The following is an 18,238-nucleotide window of genomic DNA, read 5'->3' as shown; positions in this document are numbered from 1 at the left end:
TATAAAATAATATATAATTCACAAAAGAAGTAATTTTACTTTAAATACTTCAGTAAGATTTTAAATGAACTACTTATACATTGTGGTTATGGTACTTTTAGTTAAGTAAAAGATCCAAGTACTTCTTTACCAACATTTCTACCTCAGACAAGAGGTAGAAATAGGATATAAGTTCAAAGAAAAGCATGTGGATATTTCCAGACACAGAGAGAGATGATGGATGACGCTCCTGTTTAGTTTTCTTGCCATTCCTGTGATGCTAAAAATAGCAAGTCACCAGGAAAAAAAAAGCAATCTGTGTCGCTCGTGAATGCATCATTGAAGAATTGAAATACTTCCTCAGAGAGTCTTTAAGTGTGTGTGCATGAATGGGTGCGTATTGTATGTCTGCGTTCCCATTCGTCTTCACCCAGTGTGCTGGTTTTTAATGCACCCAGCAGAGCTTGAGGCTGGATCCCAGCTGCAGTCACCAGCCCCACTGTCACTGACACCTGACACATAAACCTCCTCCTGCCACCACAAAAAACACTCTTTTTCAGCTCGCGGACCCCCGCATCCTCCATCCTCTCTCTGCCCACGGCGCCCGAAGCAACACACGCGCTGCCACCGAGGATTAAATATAGCTCTCTAAGAGCAGAGTTCCCTTTGCTTCCACACAAGGGCCACAATAAATGCAGGGTTACACAGCGGATGTATCCGTCTCCACTCACAGAGGGAGGGGGGGGAGGGAAACATTGCTAAAAGTGGATCCATCCATTCAGGCGGGCTTTGTGTGGCGTATCCCAGTTGAGAGCTCATACACGGCGTCATTAATTGGTCTGAAGGGACTAGCAAACAAAAGATCCATCTGAGGCTTTATGGCTTCTCTGATATTACAAAAAAGGCCTGACATGCTGATACGTCTCCTGAGAAAATGTGTTGCAAACAGCAGGCGCTGAAATCCACAGATTTGTTTTTACTCATTCTAAAGGATTTTGTCTGGCTTTCTTGTAAAAGTGTCGCGACTGGGCTGATACTGTGCATAACACACAGCAATATGCATATATGTATATTCATCTGGAGATGCTTAACAGCCTGGAGCGGGGCTGCACGCTGATGCTGATGACCTCCAACTGTGGATGCTTAGGGTTAGCTCCTAATCTAATTACATCTTCTGCCCGGCTACACATCGGGCTTCGACATTTCCCTTTACCACCTTCCCTCTGGGACCGTTGGGAAGCTTTCTATTAAAAGACTCACAAGGAAATGTCTTTTAATCAGGAGCACGAAATTCAGTTGCTTCCTTTTTGTAGTTCTTTTACAGCCCAGAGATCAAAATAACCAACGTATCCTCGTACAACAATGTTTTCTGTCTGAGCTGCAGCGGAGGAACACATTTTGTATTAAAAACACGCTGTAACGTTGACTGACACTGATTTGTCCAACTCCATTAAAGCTCATAGTAGCTTCACTTACATTACAATTTGTGTTTTCATACAAATTTCTGCTCTAGACTTTTAAAAATAAATTTACGTAGGTTTTAGGCAAATAAAGTACTTCATTAGGTTTAGGAAAAGATCGTGATATAGGTTGAAATTACACCGGAAGTGGTGTCAAAAGCAACTTAGTTAGGTTTAGGGAAAGATTGACTTGGTTAGGTTTAGGCAAGAAAACTACTTATTTAGGTTTAGGCAACTAAACTACTTAGTTAGGTTTAGGAAAAGATTGCGGTGTGGGTTAAAATAACACTGGAAGTGGCGTAACTTCAGTACGGAAGTTACGTGACAAATCAACATTGACTTCTTGTATCACACGGGGTACGAACATCGGATTCCTGGGTGAAAGCTTGCAGTGTTTTTTGACCCACCCATGCACTCCAACTTCCTCCTTACGCAGCACTACAGTATACTTCCTGCTTCATGATTTTGGGATAACAAATTGATTTTGTGGGATATAAACGAATTACAGTGCATTACTTTTCGTAGGTATATCTACAAACGGTGTATGAGACCAGCCTGAAATATCGATCGTTCCTTTCCACATCTGACATTTCTTTTAATCTCTTTCAGTGCGGCAAAGGAGCAGAAAACTTTGACAAGTTTTTCACGCGTACGCAGCCCGTGCTGACCCCTCCCGACCAGCTGGTCATCGCCAACATCGACCAGAGCGAGTTTGCTGGCTTCTCCTACATGAACCCTCAGTTCATCCATCCGTCCCTGCACAGCGTGGTATGAGCAGAAAGAAACAACAAACAAAAGCATGGACTGTCGCTGACTACAGGATCATTTCCAAACTCCAACAAACGATCCGGCCGTCAAAAGACTCACATCATCCTCTACAGTGTTCTGTCTACTAGTTATCAATATCCGTGTGCAGAAGTGACTGAGGAGAGGGAGGCAAAGTGTTAAAGAAAAAGTCCATGGCACTGATATTTTTGCATAATTTCCCCAAACATCTCATATAATATGTTCTTTATTCCGTATCTGTGTTTATCCGAAACCTGCAGCCTTTTTTTTTTTTTTCTTGTGTATGAATGTGTCTAACTTTGTTATTACGTATTAAAGATGCAAGATGTTTTCCTTTCTCATGTTCCCCATCTTACTACGCAACAAGCTGCAATGCACGACAAGAACGGAACATATTTTTTCTGCTCTGTCCCGGCTTTATCTACTTCTGAACCGCTACGCGTGTATTTTATATTTATATACTAAAAACAAAAAGAGGTAGTATACTGTTACATGAGTGCCAAAGTAGAAAAAAATCCTTTCTATTGCAGTTCTTAAAGTCCTTGTAGTGTTTTTTTGCCCCCCTCTGGCCTTCCCAACACACTAAAACCCCGAAACAGGGGCCGTTTCTATGTGTTGTTTTGTAGGACGTGGAGCTCCAGTGTATCTAACTCAACATAGAGAAACAGAAGCACATTATGCTTACAGTCACAAGCTGTCTGGGCATTTTCAACGCAGCGGAGTTCAGAATATAGGGTCAGAAAACTGTGGATCAAAGAGACAGCGTTTTAAAGTACAAACATGCTATTTCCATGTGCACAAAGCAGATCTCTGTTGCATGCTTATTTTTCTGACTCTGTATGAGCAGTAGACTCTAGGATGCAGTACACGTCTGGTATCATTGTAAAGTTTAGTATTACGATATAAACTGCGTTAATATATAATTGTTGTATGTTTTGAGGAGTGTTATTCTGAAGAAAAAGTTGTGAAAGGTTTTGTTCCTGTTTTATGTTCCGCTTAACTCAAACTTTTATGTCCAGAGAGAACCCTCTATTGTATGTTTTTTTTGTAAATATGTTTCAAAAAGAGAAGTTACTTGCAGATTTTATACTACGACCTGAATGTGCTTTTACTACCGTAGACAGTTTGAACATTTCTATGTTTAGAATACCCCTAAGAAGAGTATATATATATATATATATATATATATATATATATATATATATATAAAGTTTGGCTGAATCTTTGGTAGCTTTGGTATCAGCAAACCTTGTTATATGTATTTCCACTATTTATCCATTGTTTTCTACTACTCAGTGTCATGGCGAATATGCAGCACCTACTGTGCGTGAAAACGGTTGAATGCCCTCTTGCCTTGGTCGTCTCGGAGGGGCCGACTCCTCCTGTAACGAATTCAGTAACGGTATGAGGATTTCGGAGCCCTCTGAAACTTTTCTTTCTTGCGTGTATTGTGTGCATGCGTGAGGCGAGGCCTGATCCAAGCATGCGAAAGACCCCCTGCATGATACAGAGATCATGGAGCATGGAGTCCCCCCCCCCCCCCTCCCACCACCACCAACTTGTTGCACAAGACAAACGAGACAAACCAACGAGACAAACCAACGAGCATCGTGCGCTTTTTCTACTCGTCATCTCCTCACGTAGCCCGACATGTTTGGCTAAAAAGCTGAATTATAAACAAGATGTGTAAAATGCTTCTGTCGGCTTTTTTGCTCACTGGTGCCAATCTTGAGTCTTTTTGTTTCCGGTCAGGTGTGTCCATTTTTTTTTTTTTGAGAGGCTACTACTGAGGCACACAATGCTACGACAGTGACGTTTCATAAAACTGCCAAATTTACTCTTAATCCCTGAATTAGCAGCCGATTAGACTGTTGTCAGGCGTTATCAGTCGCTATAAGCCCCATAGATGCGGGTCAATAGGGGCCTGCTACACCCACTAGTAGGTTTTATCATCTATTCACATGGTAGATCACCGAAAGAAGGTATAAAAGAACATGACAGCGACCTCTAGCGAGCACAAAACACAGGGCTCTCACAGACCAGAATTCGCATCCTGTGTGAAACCAACAACGAGTAGTTGTCTTTGTGTTCGTAGTTATTTTAACCCAAAACATGTTTTTCCATCAACTAATTGTTTTGTTTTTTTGTCTAAACCTAAAGAAGTTGTATTGCCTAAACCTAAAGAAGCCTTTTTGTTTATGTTCAAAACGAGACGTTTCATTCAGTTTTACAACGTGTTGCTTTTAAGTTTCACTTTTTAGAAAGTAGTAGGCGTAGTAGGCCCCTAGTGACCCACATCTACGGTGTTTATAGCGACTGATTACACCTATTTAATGGCCTGATAACAGTCGAATCGGGTGCAACCAGTTACTTAACATGTAGACTGATGTTGCAGCTGTCACATCTGGACCAAAAGAGAAATGAATGTTTACACGTCTCACATTGAGAATCTTTATCAAAGGAGAGGAAGAGAAAAAAAACGAAAACACAAAAAACAAACGTTGGACCCATGACAGAGATAATCACATGTCAGGCCAGTCAGGGTACAGCACCACTACAGTTAGAGCCACAGGGATGTTTGTGTGTGTGTTCCTTTTACTGCCCCTGCTTTTGTTAACCTAATTATTCTTGTTCCTCTGTTCATTGTGGTATGATGGATACTGTGTATAAATAAAGTATGAAAAATATGAATCTCTGTTTTATTTTGGTTCGATTCCCAGCCTCACTTCTAATGTGTGCATTGTTGGCTATATTATTGTTCTATAAAGATATTTAAGAGGTTTAAAGGGGAACTACGCCCATTTTCAAAACTCATACGTTATTCATATAGTCTAAGATAGGGCTGTGCAGTATATATATATATATATACACTGTATATATATTGTGATATGAGACTAGATATCGTTTTAGATTTTGGATATCTGTCACAGTTACAGAAACAGGTTTGGACCCAAATACAGACAGATCAGGAAGCAGCAGGATGAATTTAGTGATTTATTTTCCAAAAGGCTTACAGCGATCAAAGACTAAATGGCAGCGGGTCCGGCAGACAGATGGTGTCTTCAAATGGGGCCGTGTTCACGAGAAGAGTCCATGTGGACGCCCCCGTCTTGTGGTACTCACGACTTCATAAGTGGAAAGTTACTCTGAGTTCACGAGTTGTGACCAAGCCCCCAGGAAGAGCACCGGTCGTTGCTGACAATTTTGGTAGTGGCCAAACAGCGATATCACAACTCCCCTGTCCCTCACGTGATGCATTGGCCCCAAAAAGACTTTTTCCCATAGACTTACATTGGGAAAGAGACGTCTATAACTGAGCGGATAATTTCTTTTGAGGTGAATCAACCTCCCAGTATGAACACTCTAATAGCCCTTATTTAAATCATTAGGTCCTAAAAGTTATAAAATGTGCTAATAGCTGAATCCAGAGTTATTTCCCTTCCTCCGTTCATGTGAATGAGACCCAGACGAGGCTTGAGTGAGGACTGGGAGGCGGAGTTAGCAAACCGTGACGACAGCGTGACAGTTGTGAACCTGTGACTGAATTGGTGTTTAGGCTATAGATTTTTTACAAATTGAAAATGTAAGAATCACCATAGATCTACAACAATGATAAATACAAATGAAAATGTAAAAAGAAAAACTCAGTTATTCATTTCCACTAATTTCTTTTAAAAATCCACAGGGAGCCACTGGAGAGGGGCTAAAGAGCCGCAGGTTGCTGACCCCTGCACTAGGTAAATACACTGGCTTATACAATCTAATACTAACTACTATCTCAATAATAAACATACATATAGTTCAGTTAATATCTCTCTGACGGTGTCAATCAAAACTTATTATCTTTGTAAAGATAGAATTTATGGCTGAGCTGTTGTATTATTGGAGATGTACCTAATAAAGTGGCCACTGAGTATCAATCAATCAATCAAGCTTTATTTATATAGCACTTTTCAAACAAGTCAAATGCAATTCAAAGTGCTGTACAGACGATTGATAAAAATGTAGAATGTTAGAAATGGATTTAGAGACTAATGCACACCAAAAGAACAAAAGTGAATTGAATAAGAAAGCAATACAAGATGGGTATTTAAGATAATAAAAGATAAATAAAATACAAATAAATATAATATATAATATAATATAAAATATAAAATATAAAATATAAAATAAAATAACAATAAAAATAAATACAAATTATGAAACTACACAAAATAAGCAGATTGTATTAAAATAATGCAAATTTTAATAAAATAGAATAAAAGTAGATTTTTTTCACAGCCAAGCAAACTAAAAGTTGTCCCTAATGACGTCTTATTACTGATCTATAACACAAGTGTTTATGTGTTTATGACCTACAGGTACTTCCTGTATGTTCTTTTTTCCTGCATTCACTTCATGTCAGAGCTGAGTGGAGCTGTCCTTGGTCCTGAAACACTTCAGGCATTTTCTCTCTCTCTCTCTCTCTCTCTCTCTCTCTCTCTTCCTCTCTCTCTCCCTCTCCCTCTCCCTCTCCCTCTCCCTCTCTTTCTCTCTCAGTGGTCTATCTATCTGCTCTGACTCAGTTAGTTCTGTTGGAGTCTGTTGCTCTGACGCACTGCTGCGTCGTCTCTTCGCTCCTTCAAGCTTCACTTTACAGTTTTTTCTGAAGGAATTTTTGCAACCAAATCGTCGGAGAGCAACACACACACCGTCCTTCTCTGCAGGTTTTCATCCTCAACTTTGCAGCACAATATCTGCTTCAAGTGCAGGACACAGCTCTGAAAGAGAGGACAGATCAAAAACAGGTAGGAACAAGTGTTTGCATGTTGCATCCACATGTGTTTCACATATTCACTGATAAGTATGAGATGTTTGTTGTGAGTTTATTTTAATTTTAGTCGCAGCTGTCAATTTTAGTCCCTGTCCTATAGGCTACTATATACATCAATATATGTTTAATAATAGATTGTATTGTATTGGAATAGGCTTACTATAGGGCATTGGAAACTGCCTAAAGGCATATAGTCTCTATAGGAGTATCATGGTAATATAGGGTTGACTTTGACATGTTATCATGAAAACTATACTCCATATTGTCAATGACAGTCACAAGTCCCCCTCAGGGAGAATAACTGTATAGCCTGATTATTTGCAAGAAGGTTGTAGAAGGTCAAATGTATGTCTGACGTTAAATGATGTTTCAGCATCAAGGACAGTTAGATTATTGATATCTGAGCACTATTTCTGTTGTATTTATCAACTTCATATTGAAAGTTGGCCATTCATTTACTACAGAAGGGAGAAACACATAAGTGAAGAGAGATGTTTAGACTGTGATGTGGTGGTTTGCACGCTGCTGTGACAAGGCTCTATAGTCGTGACTACTATATTTATAGTCAGGTGGCAGCTCACTTTGTCTCATCACACTGTGTTTGCACATTAATAATGACTTGATTCATCATTTGATGACTATCTTAAAAGGTAAGTGCAGCCCTCTGCACCACACTTATGAACATTTCCAGGATTATATGCAATCAAATAATTATAATTTTAATGTCCTATTGTCCCATCTGGCCGATAATAAAGCAAATTTATTTAGCGGGAAATAATACTGCTGAGGAGCGTCCATGGTGGCCGAGAGGTTTAAGACTCTGATGTAATTGCAACGTCACAGAGTCAAGTCTAGCCAGCTCTCTACTGTCACTATTTAGAAAACAAAAGGTAAAAATGACAGAATAATACTGCTGATAAGAAGTGATAACAAGGATGGAAGTGAATATTAAAACAAATATGAGCTAAGAGGCCTCTTCAAAGTAAAAGAGGTGACCTTGCAGGTGTTTATATGAACAACACCTGACCTAAAGTAACTGAAAAAGGTTTCTTTAAGCAGCATAAAATCTGGTTGTTTTAAAACACAACAGAGAAAGACTTCAAGTACATGTGTGCGTCACAATATTGTTACATCATTTTATGATTGGCGTACTTGTTTAATAAGTCTAAAAGTAAGTCTTAATTGATTATCATAACTCAGACAACCATTAAAATGAGCCTCTACCTGACAGTGTGTCCTCTAGCTGCCTCCATCACCATCCATATAGATCATTCATATGTGTGCGTCCTGAATGGGATTTAAATCATCACCCTGTCGCTGTAGATGATGTTTTACTCTGTGATCAGTCTGACAAATCCCCAACCTCGCTCACTTATGAATGCTTTTATGAACGTCCGACCTTTTCTGCTTTGATTCATGGCTGTAAAATGTCAAAACCCAGTCTTTGGGTTTCAAATAATGTGAGCATTTGTATTCACAGTAGTAGGCCTGCAACACGTACTGTATAATGTCCCTCAGTCTGGAGGCTCACACAGGTTTATTATTGACTCACACTTTGTTGGACAGAGTTAGCAGTGACATGGCCTGAATTCAAAATTATTATGACTAGAAAACGTTAATGTTGGAGAGGAAGTTAAAGATTAAAAATACAAGCAAACGAGTCAAAAAAGCTAAACCGAAAACAGCATTTTGTGATGCAGATTGATTTCGATTTCTGCACAACAACCAAACAAAGATGTTATCGATTCCTTTCAGCTACCCAGCTGCCCTGACATTTCATAAGCTACTCATCACGACGAGTAGATTTGACTTCCTAAATCTCTCCAGCTTTGTCAGAGAAAACACTCTAAAATTGACAGGAGAAAGAGACGAAGCATCTCCCTCCTCATCCTCTCTGTCTACAGGTCTGCTCTTCCCTTCCTTTCCCTTTTTCTCTGTTGAGCTCACACCTGGCTTCACACACACACACACATACACACACACACACACCTCCAAGGCCCTGACATTGTCCTTAAACCCAGGGAGATGATTGCATCAAAAACACACTTTTGTTTTCATAATGAATCTGCACAATCCTGCAGAGGTTCTCGTAGTAATTTGAAGAGCTGAACTGTCACTCATTAAGGGCCTTAAATAGGCAGAATAGAGGCTCGACAAGGTGACCGATTGTTTGTAAAATGCAGTGCAGGTCTGTGAAATCCTGCAGATGCCGTTAGATTCAGATTCAGACAACTTTATTGATCCCAAGAAGGGCAATTCATTAGGAGCAACGGAGGACACTGAGGCACATGATTTCTTTCAGAGTACCTGTCTCATGCACTACTGTCGTGTTGCTCTGGCTCTACCTATCTGGTGTGAAGAGGAGGTTGTGTTGCTCGGGCTCTATCTATCTGGTGTGGGGAGGAGGTCGTGTTGCTCTGGTTCTACCTATCTGGCGTGGAGAGGAGATTGTGTTGCTCTGGCTCTATCTGTTTGGCGACGCCGGGAAGCTGCGTGACATCCTTCTGGATCCACCTTCTCACATATGTTCACATTATATGTATTCTACTTTTTGTCATATGGATTGTCTTTGTTGTATTCTCATTATGTTGTTACTCTGAACACACAACATCTATTGCACGTCTGTCCATCCTGGAAGGAGGATCCCTCCTCTGTTGCTCTTCCTGAGGTTTCTTCCATTTTTTCCCTGTTAAAAGGTTTTTTTTTGGTTACGTTTTTCCGATGAGAGGGTCGTACTGTAAAGGACACAGGGTGTTGTATCCTGTACAGATTGTAAAGCCCCCTGAGGCCAATTTGTGTTTTGGGCAATAAAAATAAAAATTGACTTGACTTGACTACTGTCAGGATATAGTGACCGTTTTTATATCATATTTGCTCCAATTCCAGCCACTGCAACTTTAACTTTATAACAGTAATCCCACCATCTTTCCCCCTTTCTCCTCCTCCAGATTGCTTCTTGGACTTTTTCTTAATTTTAACCACCTGTGCTGGAAGCTTCCCCCCCGCTGTCACCATGAGCGCGTGCAGCAGGAAGGCCCTGACACTGCTGAGCAGCGTCTTTGCAATCAGTGGCCTGGGGCTGCTGGGAGTGGCGGTCAGCACCGACTATTGGTTGTATCTGGAGGAGGGCGTCATTATGCCTCTGAACCAGAGCATCGACATCAAGACCTCGCTGCACTCGGGCCTCTGGAGAGTCTGCTTCCTGGCCGGTGAGTAACGAGTCAGTCGGCATTGTGGCACAGATTGGTGTTTTCCAGAGTGGAATGATCTTTATTCAAGGATTTCTTTCGCACTGTGCGGCGTCTAAATGTGGCAGCGAGATGATCCTGTCACACTGACATATCGTCACTGCATCAGCCAGATTTAACATTCACACAGAATGACATTCACGAGGACTTCATCAGTGTGTGTGTGTTTGTCTTTCGCTACTATAACACAAAGTGCATTCAGTGTGAAATTAGTCCTGCAACATTATCACTCACACACACACACACACACACTTGCACCTACAAGTCTTCAGAGACAGATGTCATCTCGTCGTGCTGCAGATATCTCCAGCTGGTGTCCGTATGTGACGAAGCTGAAGTGATAATAATGACTGTGTAGCTGTCTTTGCAGGATGTGATGTAACTCACACTTATGTGGAAAAAAGAAAAAAAAGAAAGTTGGTGACAAATTTAAGGAATATTGGGCCTCAAGGTTAGAAGGAGGGAATGAATGAATAATTTATTTTTGTGTCCTGTCATTTACATAATAACCCATCCCTCATGGGATTAATCAGACACATTAACTAACAACAAAACAAACAAAGACATTCTGGCATCATCTAACAGCACAATACATCAGCATCATCCAAACATAAAATTAAACATCATCCAGACATAATCGCAAACGTGAACCTCCCACAAATAATGCAACAAATAAACAGTCACAGATATACAAACACAGCTCCCTATAAGCACAAAACACGTACACAAATCCAATCATGACAAAAAAAAGGCATAAGAGTCTGAGGAACTTATCTATCGTATGTTACTTTTCTCCTCCTATTCCATGTTTTAGAAAGAAATTCAGCAAATACAAAAACATTATCCAAACTAGAATGACACTCGGAGAACGCAGACCTCCGCCAAGGTGGCCGAGTACGATTGCCCTTGTGTATTTTTGTTTATGTTGAGATCAGCTGTACGCAGCGGAGCATCATAAAACACTTCATTCAAACTGGACAGAAACAAAATAAAACTCACCTAAACCGTTGTCATTACTCTTTCCAGCAATCGCCAACTGTGCTTTGGTCGAACTAAACTGTAGTTTCACAGAGTTTAATTTGAAAAAACGCAGAATCTACAGTTGTAGTCCCACCTACCCCCCGTTCTCTCTCTGTCTCTCTCTATGAAGGAAAGAGGCAGGGTCATGCGTCATCAACGCGTCATCAGTTACACTGCGCAAGTGTTATACCCAGAGGTAAAAAAATTCCTGAAGCCAAATTATGATCCGGATCGCCACCAAAATCTAATAGATTGTTCATTGTGCCAAACCCCACTGCTCCAAAAAAGTTCATTCAAATCCATCAAGGACTTTTGGAGTAATCCTGCTAACAGACAAACCAACAAACCAACAAACCAACGCCGGTGAAAACATAACCTCCTTCCTAGGCCTTCGGCCTTGGCAGAGGTAAAGATATTCAATTAAGGCTCCAGTCTCCATACCTATCAAATCTAAACATGGAACATGAACTTTTTTAAATAATATTTGTCGTAAATCATGATAAAAAGGACAAAATAAATGCTTGAGCACCCCTAAAAAAATGTCTAAAATTGCCAATGCTTCAATCAGAGCCAGGCTAGCTGTCTCCCCCTGCTTTCACTCTCTATGCTAAGCTAAGCTAACTGGCTCAAGCTGCATATTATAGAGTGGAATCAATCTTCTCTTCCTGGCAAGAAAGCAAATATAGTTCCTAAAATATCAAACTGTTCCTTTAATGTACAATAAATAAAACCTGCTCCTTTACGTGTCTTTTTGTTGACATGACGGTCTTGAGTTTGGCTCACAGGATTCGTCCCTCTGTGTCCTGCAGCAGTCCACGGTGTGTTTCCACCTTTTACCATCACCTGACCTCCAGACCAACCTGTTCCCTCGTCAGCTCCTCAGCATATATATATACCTGCCCTTTAGCCATTGTTACCTATCAGATCATCTATTGTGCCTCTTCAGCTGTAGAGTTTTTTATCTTCTTGTCTCTGTCTACCCTGTAATGACCCTTCGTCTGCCTTTTTGGACTCCTTGTCTGCCTGTTTTGTCTATGAGCTGTGCATTTATATACGGACGTTGCACAACTCTCCTCGATCTTCCATTTCTCCTCATCTCTCTTCTTCGACTGAACCTTGCCTTAAGGCTTTTGTCCCTCTTTTCTCTTCAGGTGACGAGTCTGGTCGCTGCTTCACCGTCGCCTACATCATGCCCATGAACGTCCAGCTGACGTCAGAGTCCACAATAAACGTGCTCAGTGAGTATATCTTCAGGCTGAATAACTCAAGGTGCTCCCTTGAGGTTGTTCACATAAATAGCCGGGGTTATTTTCATGACAAAAACGCGTTATTTTCCTATAAGATTCTGCTTAGAAATCACCTGAATGTCGCCAGACAGATGAGTGTGAGTCATCTGAGCCCTTGTGTTGTTGCCCTGCTCCTCTCCAGAATACTTATTACCTTTTCACAGACAATTCCCCTCACAAGTCCTTCAGTGTGGCTCTGTGTCAACGCTTTACAGAAGGATAAATCCACTCTATAGTGAGTCAGTGTAATCAGCTCTGATACTGTAAAACTCTGGCAAAAGAGCAGGCGATGATTAAGTGTCTACATTTTATCTTCATTTCAAGATTGATTGTTCCGCCCTTAATTTCACTTTGAGATTAAATGTCTATTATACTCTGTCTATTAGCATCTTTCTGCCTCAGTTTTAACACTGAAATGTCCTCCTCTTCTCCTCAGAGATGATCCGCTCAGCCACCCCGTTCCCTTTGGTCAGCCTCTTCTTCATGTTCATCGGCTTCGTCCTCAACAACATCGGCCACGTCCGGCCTCACCGCACCATCCTGGCGTTTGTCTCCGGGATCTTCTTCATCCTCTCAGGTACACCGATCTTCTCTCCTTTCTCATCTCTCGTCATATTTCTGTCCTCTCTCTACCTTCTTGTTTGTTTTTTGTCCAACCATGATTTTCTCCGTCTCTCAGGTCTGGCTCTGGTAGTGGGCCTGGTGCTGTACATCTCCAGTATAAATGATGAAATGCTGAACAGGACTAGGAGCAGTGAGACCTTTTTTACCTACAAGTACGGCTGGTCCTTTGCCTTCTCTGCCATCTCCTTCCTGCTCACTGAGGTGAGCGACTCAACACTAACAGCTGTTTGGCACTGCTGTGATCATGGCACTTATTTGCACCATTGTCCAAAGATGTTAAAAGACTGACACAAAACATGTAGCATGAAAATAAGCAGTAGAATCTTAAGTTAGTACACCTAAATATTACAAAAGCATAACAATCTTTAGTCATAACTAAAAGGAAAACTTTCCAACAATAGACAAATTCAACGCACTGCACAAGCCGCTTCTCATCATTTTTATCTACATCCAAAATATTTACTTATGTCCCGGATTTTACTGTAGCAGAAACTTAAATTATAACTGTATTACTTAGATTTAAATGGTTTTATTGTCACACATTGTTTTTGCACACAACACACAGTGAAATTCACTCTCTGCATTTAACCCATCCCAGTATTAGGAGCAGTGGGCAGCTCCTTTAACCCCGCCTCCTAGCCCGCGGTCTGGGTCTCATTCACATGAACGGAGGAAGGGAAATAACCCTGGATTCGGCGATTAGTGCATTTTACAACTTTTAGTACCTAATGATTTAAATAAGGGCTATTCAAGTGTTCGTACTGGGAAGTTGATTTACTTTTTAAAAAAAATATCTGCTGAGTTACAGACGTCTTTTTTCCAATGTAAGTCTATGAGAAAGAAATTGTTTTGGGCCTAATGGCATCACGTGACGGACATGGAAGTTGTAGTACCGCCGTTTGGCCACTATGGAAATTTGCTTCAAAGCCCGGTGCTCTTCCTGGGGGCTTGGTTCGTGCATGTGGGTGTGCACCATTGGCTAGCTCACGGCCGCTGCTCTGTTCTGCTCTCATATGGCGGTTACAGCTGACGGCACAGTTGCCGTAGTTTTCACTGCTCGCGCCGTTAACGTCGTTAGCTATGAGCCATGTACATGCGCCATGCTGAGAGCCGTACGGAGACAATAGAAATGCTCCCAATCTCGCATTTAGCACCTTTAATAATAGTATTGTGTCTGCCTTCACACTGAGTGGACAAACAGGTACAAACTGACAAAGGACTCAATAGCAAGCACACTGAGTAGTAGAATGAAAAGTCCTTACTTGTAGGCAGGGTTCGATACGCAGGTAAGCGCTCCAAAAACAGGAAAAGGTTTCCAAAAAACTCTAGGTAACTAAAGATTGGTCCAAAAAACACTAGGAACTTACGGCTGGAACGCTCACTTGAACAGATAAGACAAACTGGCACACAGACTGACTGATGAGAGGAGGGTGATAACGAGGGACAGGTGACAATCACACATAAAGATAGTAAGTGAAGTATCTGAAACGACAGACAAAGGTGAGGTTTTATTTACACCAAAATAAAACAGGAAATAATAATAAAAAGAAGAAGAAAAAATAATTAGAGGAGAGCAGGACATGACAGGAGTGAGAGAATATTATTAACTATTAAGAATCATGAGGGTTCACTGCCTCCCAGTGGTCACAGATAGGAACTGCAACATGGACAACATTAACTTAAACAGTGTTTATATTGTAAATTGCATAGTTTTTTTTTCACATTTCTGAGCTCATTATCCTTTTCATATATTTTTAATCCGTTAACTTTATTTCAATCTAATGTGTCCCTCTACAGAGTGCAGGCGTCATGTCCGTCTACCTGTTCATGAAGCGCTACTCAGCGGAGGAGATCTACCAGCCTCGTCACCCCAGTTTCTACCGCCCTCGTCTCAGCAACTGCTCCGACCACTCGGGCCAGTTCCTCCACCCAGAGGCCTGGTCGCGTGGCCGAAGCCCCTCCGACATCTCGAGTGAAGCTTCGTTGCAGATGAGCGCCAGCTACCCTGCTCTCCTCAAGTGCCCCGACTATGATCAGGTCTCCTCTTCACCCTGCTGAGGGGGTCGGTCAACCTGAAGGTCACTGGGGTCACAACAAGGCCTAGATACAACTTAGATATTTAACTGTGAGTTTGATGTTTTTCAGGAAGAAACACATGTGCAGCGTTGACTGTGATGTAAGGACTTTGGATATATTTCCATCTGAGCCTCTTGTGGCTGTTTATGAGGTCGGAGATGCTTGTTGGGAATGTGTTGTCGTAGCAGCTAGGTGGAGGCAAAGTCTGCAGGTTTTAAGAAAAAAACAATACATGGTTATGGTGTTATTCTTTCTGCAAAGGTTCTCAAAAAGGTCAAATTTGAACTTTATTTGAAAAGGGGAAAAAAAGTCATGTATTATATCTGTGTGTTTGACCCTCCAGTGCCTCATAGCTGTTTTACTTTTTGTGAATATCTCGGCTTACTCATTTCGCAATAAATAAACGCTCCTTATGATTTAGGACATTTTTGTTCCGTTGCAGAATTTATGTATCATGTGAAACAGCAAAAGAGACTGGCATGTGTGATGCAATGAAAGGACAATCCATCACCACTATAACAACCACCAGACAGCAGGTGACATCCAGGTGAAGTCCGGTCAACAAGCATCCAGCCTGCTGAAGCGTCGTTGGGTTTGTATCTCATCTAGAGACGCTGTTTTGCCTCTTGGCATCACAACAGTTAATTTCCCCGTGTAATCAAATGAGGAGAAAGAGGTGCATGAATACGTCCAGACTGAACCAGCTAAGATCATACAGATTTGTTTTATATAGATTTTGATATAACATGTGCAGCTGTTGGACATTATATGATGAGAGTTGGTGTAAAGATGCATTTTAAGTGCTGTTATGATGTAGCGACACTGTGCTTTAACATAAAAACATGTTTGGTACAGCGTGTGGGAGAATTCATCTGTAAAATAAATGTCTTCACAAAGTGATTCTACATTTATCCACCAGGAGGCAGTGTTTTTTTGTCTTCTTTGCAGTGACATAAAATAAAAATCAGGATTGTCTTAACACTTTTCACACAGTTTATATCATCACACAGATTCCAAATATTCAAAAGTACTTTTATATCTTCAGTTGATCCAGTGATGCTGGTGGTGGTGGTGAAAACGGATTACACTACTTATTTTATAATACACTAATAATATTAAACATGTCTATCAAATCCTCATAGTACAAGTCCTCTGTCACAACCCTTCAAGTATAAATGCTTTGTAAATTTCAGTAATCTAAACTGATAAAAGGTTTCACGTTCATAAATTTACAGCATCACTTCTCACCTCAGAGGTGAAAATGTGTTTTTCATTCAGGTATCACAGTTCCTGAATGAGGCGCAGGAGAACATACTGTACAGTGGGAAGATGTGAAAGTTGCTGCATGTGTTGATTTGGTCTGTTTATATTACAGGAGTGATTATCAGATGTGAGGTAGAGGAAATGCTGTATAGCCAGACAGGAACATTTCTGAATTAGTTCACATTTGTCTTTACTGTATTTATTTTTACCCAAATGTTACTGCTGTGAATAAAGGTACAAGGTGTTCACTGACAGGGAGAAATCTGTGAGTGTTGACTTTTTGTTTTTTTACATTTTACAGGTCTGCAAATTGCATGGTAATTAGGTGATAATTAGCAAGTAACCTATTTGAAATTTCTTTAGAATTACTGCCAAATTACCCCAATATTTACCTCAAAATTGATCAAAAATGACTTTATGATAAACATTATTTAATAATTATATTTCCCAGTAGCTGGTAATTTATTTGCTACATTTCCAGGAAAAGACTACAAAGTTAATTAATATGTTTTATTTTTTATTTTTTGGTTTAAAAATGTCTTTTCTCTGTTTTTGCAAATAAACTTGAGTACATCTAAATAGGAAATAAAATAGGGAAGTGTCTTCTATCATTTTAACTCTTAGACATTTGATTTTCTTATCTTAACCAAAGTTAAAGCATCTGAACACCTACACAGGTGTTTTCAGTTATTCTGGCTGATTAGGCCTCTCATCTATGAGGTCACAATCTCCATCTACCAATAACAACGTTAAAGGTGTGATTTGTCCCGCCCTAACAGAAGCAACAAAGCTAAGAGGACACTCAGGAAGATGTCAATCAATTACAGTCTGTACACGCCCACACAGTCCTGAGCAGAGGTCTAATCAGACAGATTAACTGAACATCACCTGTGTGGGTGTTCAGAGGCTTTAGAGGGATTTGTTATTTTGGTGGCAGAGACACACCAAGTTTCAGATAAATACACTCAGTGGTCACTTTGTGTTTTGCACACCTGTACAATCTGATGCAACCCAATACAACCGTCCTGCCACAACGTCTGCTGAAAGTTCACTGCTAATGATCAGTTTTTGTTGACATTGTTGTAAATGTGTAAATTATTATTCAGAGGTATTTATATTTTTTTGTCCTCCCTGTTTTCATACATCAGGGTGACATCATATTAGAAACACCTCAACACTAAAAAATATAATAGAATATAATATGCATAACTATAATTTCTTTAGTGTATAATCATCTGAAGCTGAGAGTGTTTTTGTCAGCTAAGAATGAGCCCTTCATATCTACATAGGGAGCACCCGGTCCTCTTCCCGGAGTCTGCCATGTTCTACAGTAGCTCAGAACGGACAAACCAAACACTGGCTCTAGAGAGTGCCTTTCACGTTTTCAGGTTACCTGAAGGCTACTGTAGTTCTCCGACACCCTTGTGAAACTGCAGTAATGTGAGCCGCAGAGTGCTAAACCGTGGTACCGCCAGCCGCCGTCTGACTTCCATTGCTCCTAAAGTAGTGTTATTATGGTGAGGATGGCCTCTGAGCGAGGCGTTACCACGGCATTACCACGGCGTTACCACGGTTTTGCACTCTGGCAGCTCACGTTACCGCAGTCTTGGAAAGGGAGGAGTGAGCGGAGGGGTACTCAGTTGGTTGCAATCTGCAACCACACCACCTACCTACCTTTAACAC

The 18,238-nt window shown here is 40.7% G+C and overlaps 3 protein-coding genes across 4 annotated transcripts in view; 2 read left to right on the top strand and 1 right to left on the bottom strand.

The window, feature by feature from the left end:
• The window catches only part of si:ch73-374l24.1 (protein kinase C alpha type), a 119,233-nt gene extending 115,026 nt beyond the window's left edge, over window positions 1–4,207 (top strand). The window contains exon 18 of one of the 2 annotated variants that reach the window (XM_037791419.1): window positions 2,049–4,207. In XM_037791419.1, coding sequence (XP_037647347.1) covers window positions 2,049–2,213 — 165 coding nt within the window. In that variant the 3' untranslated portion in view covers window positions 2,214–4,207. The remainder of the gene's footprint in view (window positions 1–2,048) is intronic. The other variant, XM_037791420.1, reaches the window with a different exon arrangement.
• A 2,192-nt stretch (window positions 4,208–6,399) lies between these two features.
• Window positions 6,400–16,705, top strand: cacng5b (calcium channel, voltage-dependent, gamma subunit 5b). The gene is made up of 6 exons (XM_037791423.1): window positions 6,400–7,012; window positions 9,987–10,247; window positions 12,458–12,544; window positions 13,029–13,169; window positions 13,272–13,417; window positions 15,014–16,705. Exons 2-6 carry the CDS (start codon window positions 10,052–10,054, stop codon window positions 15,272–15,274), a joined length of 831 nt encoding a protein of 276 aa, XP_037647351.1. The 5' UTR covers window positions 6,400–7,012; window positions 9,987–10,051; the 3' UTR covers window positions 15,275–16,705.
• cyth3b (cytohesin 3b) overlaps window positions 8,989–18,238 on the bottom strand; it is a 51,008-nt gene continuing 41,758 nt past the window's right edge. The window contains exon 14 of the transcript XR_005209783.1: window positions 8,989–9,027. The gene's annotated coding sequence lies outside the window, so the exon portion shown is untranslated. The remainder of the gene's footprint in view (window positions 9,028–18,238) is intronic.

Source organism: Sebastes umbrosus, chromosome 14, assembly GCF_015220745.1.
Source record: "Sebastes umbrosus isolate fSebUmb1 chromosome 14, fSebUmb1.pri, whole genome shotgun sequence".
Classification (NCBI taxonomy): Eukaryota; Metazoa; Chordata; class Actinopteri; order Perciformes; family Sebastidae; genus Sebastes; species Sebastes umbrosus.
The sequence above is the reverse complement of the archived record's forward strand: the minus strand, read 5'-3'. Positions and strand labels throughout refer to the sequence as shown.

Bases quoted from the DNA above. Each gene is read 5' to 3' on its own strand.
- cacng5b (XM_037791423.1), top strand. From the start codon at position 10,052: ATGAGCGCGTGCAGCAGGAAGGCCCTGACACTGCTGAGCAGCGTCTTT. The intron at 12,545-13,028 runs GTGAGTATATCT...TCTTCTCCTCAG, and splicing joins GTCCACAATAAACGTGCTCA to AGATGATCCGCTCAGCCACC. The intron at 13,170-13,271 runs GTACACCGATCT...TCCGTCTCTCAG, and splicing joins GATCTTCTTCATCCTCTCAG to GTCTGGCTCTGGTAGTGGGC.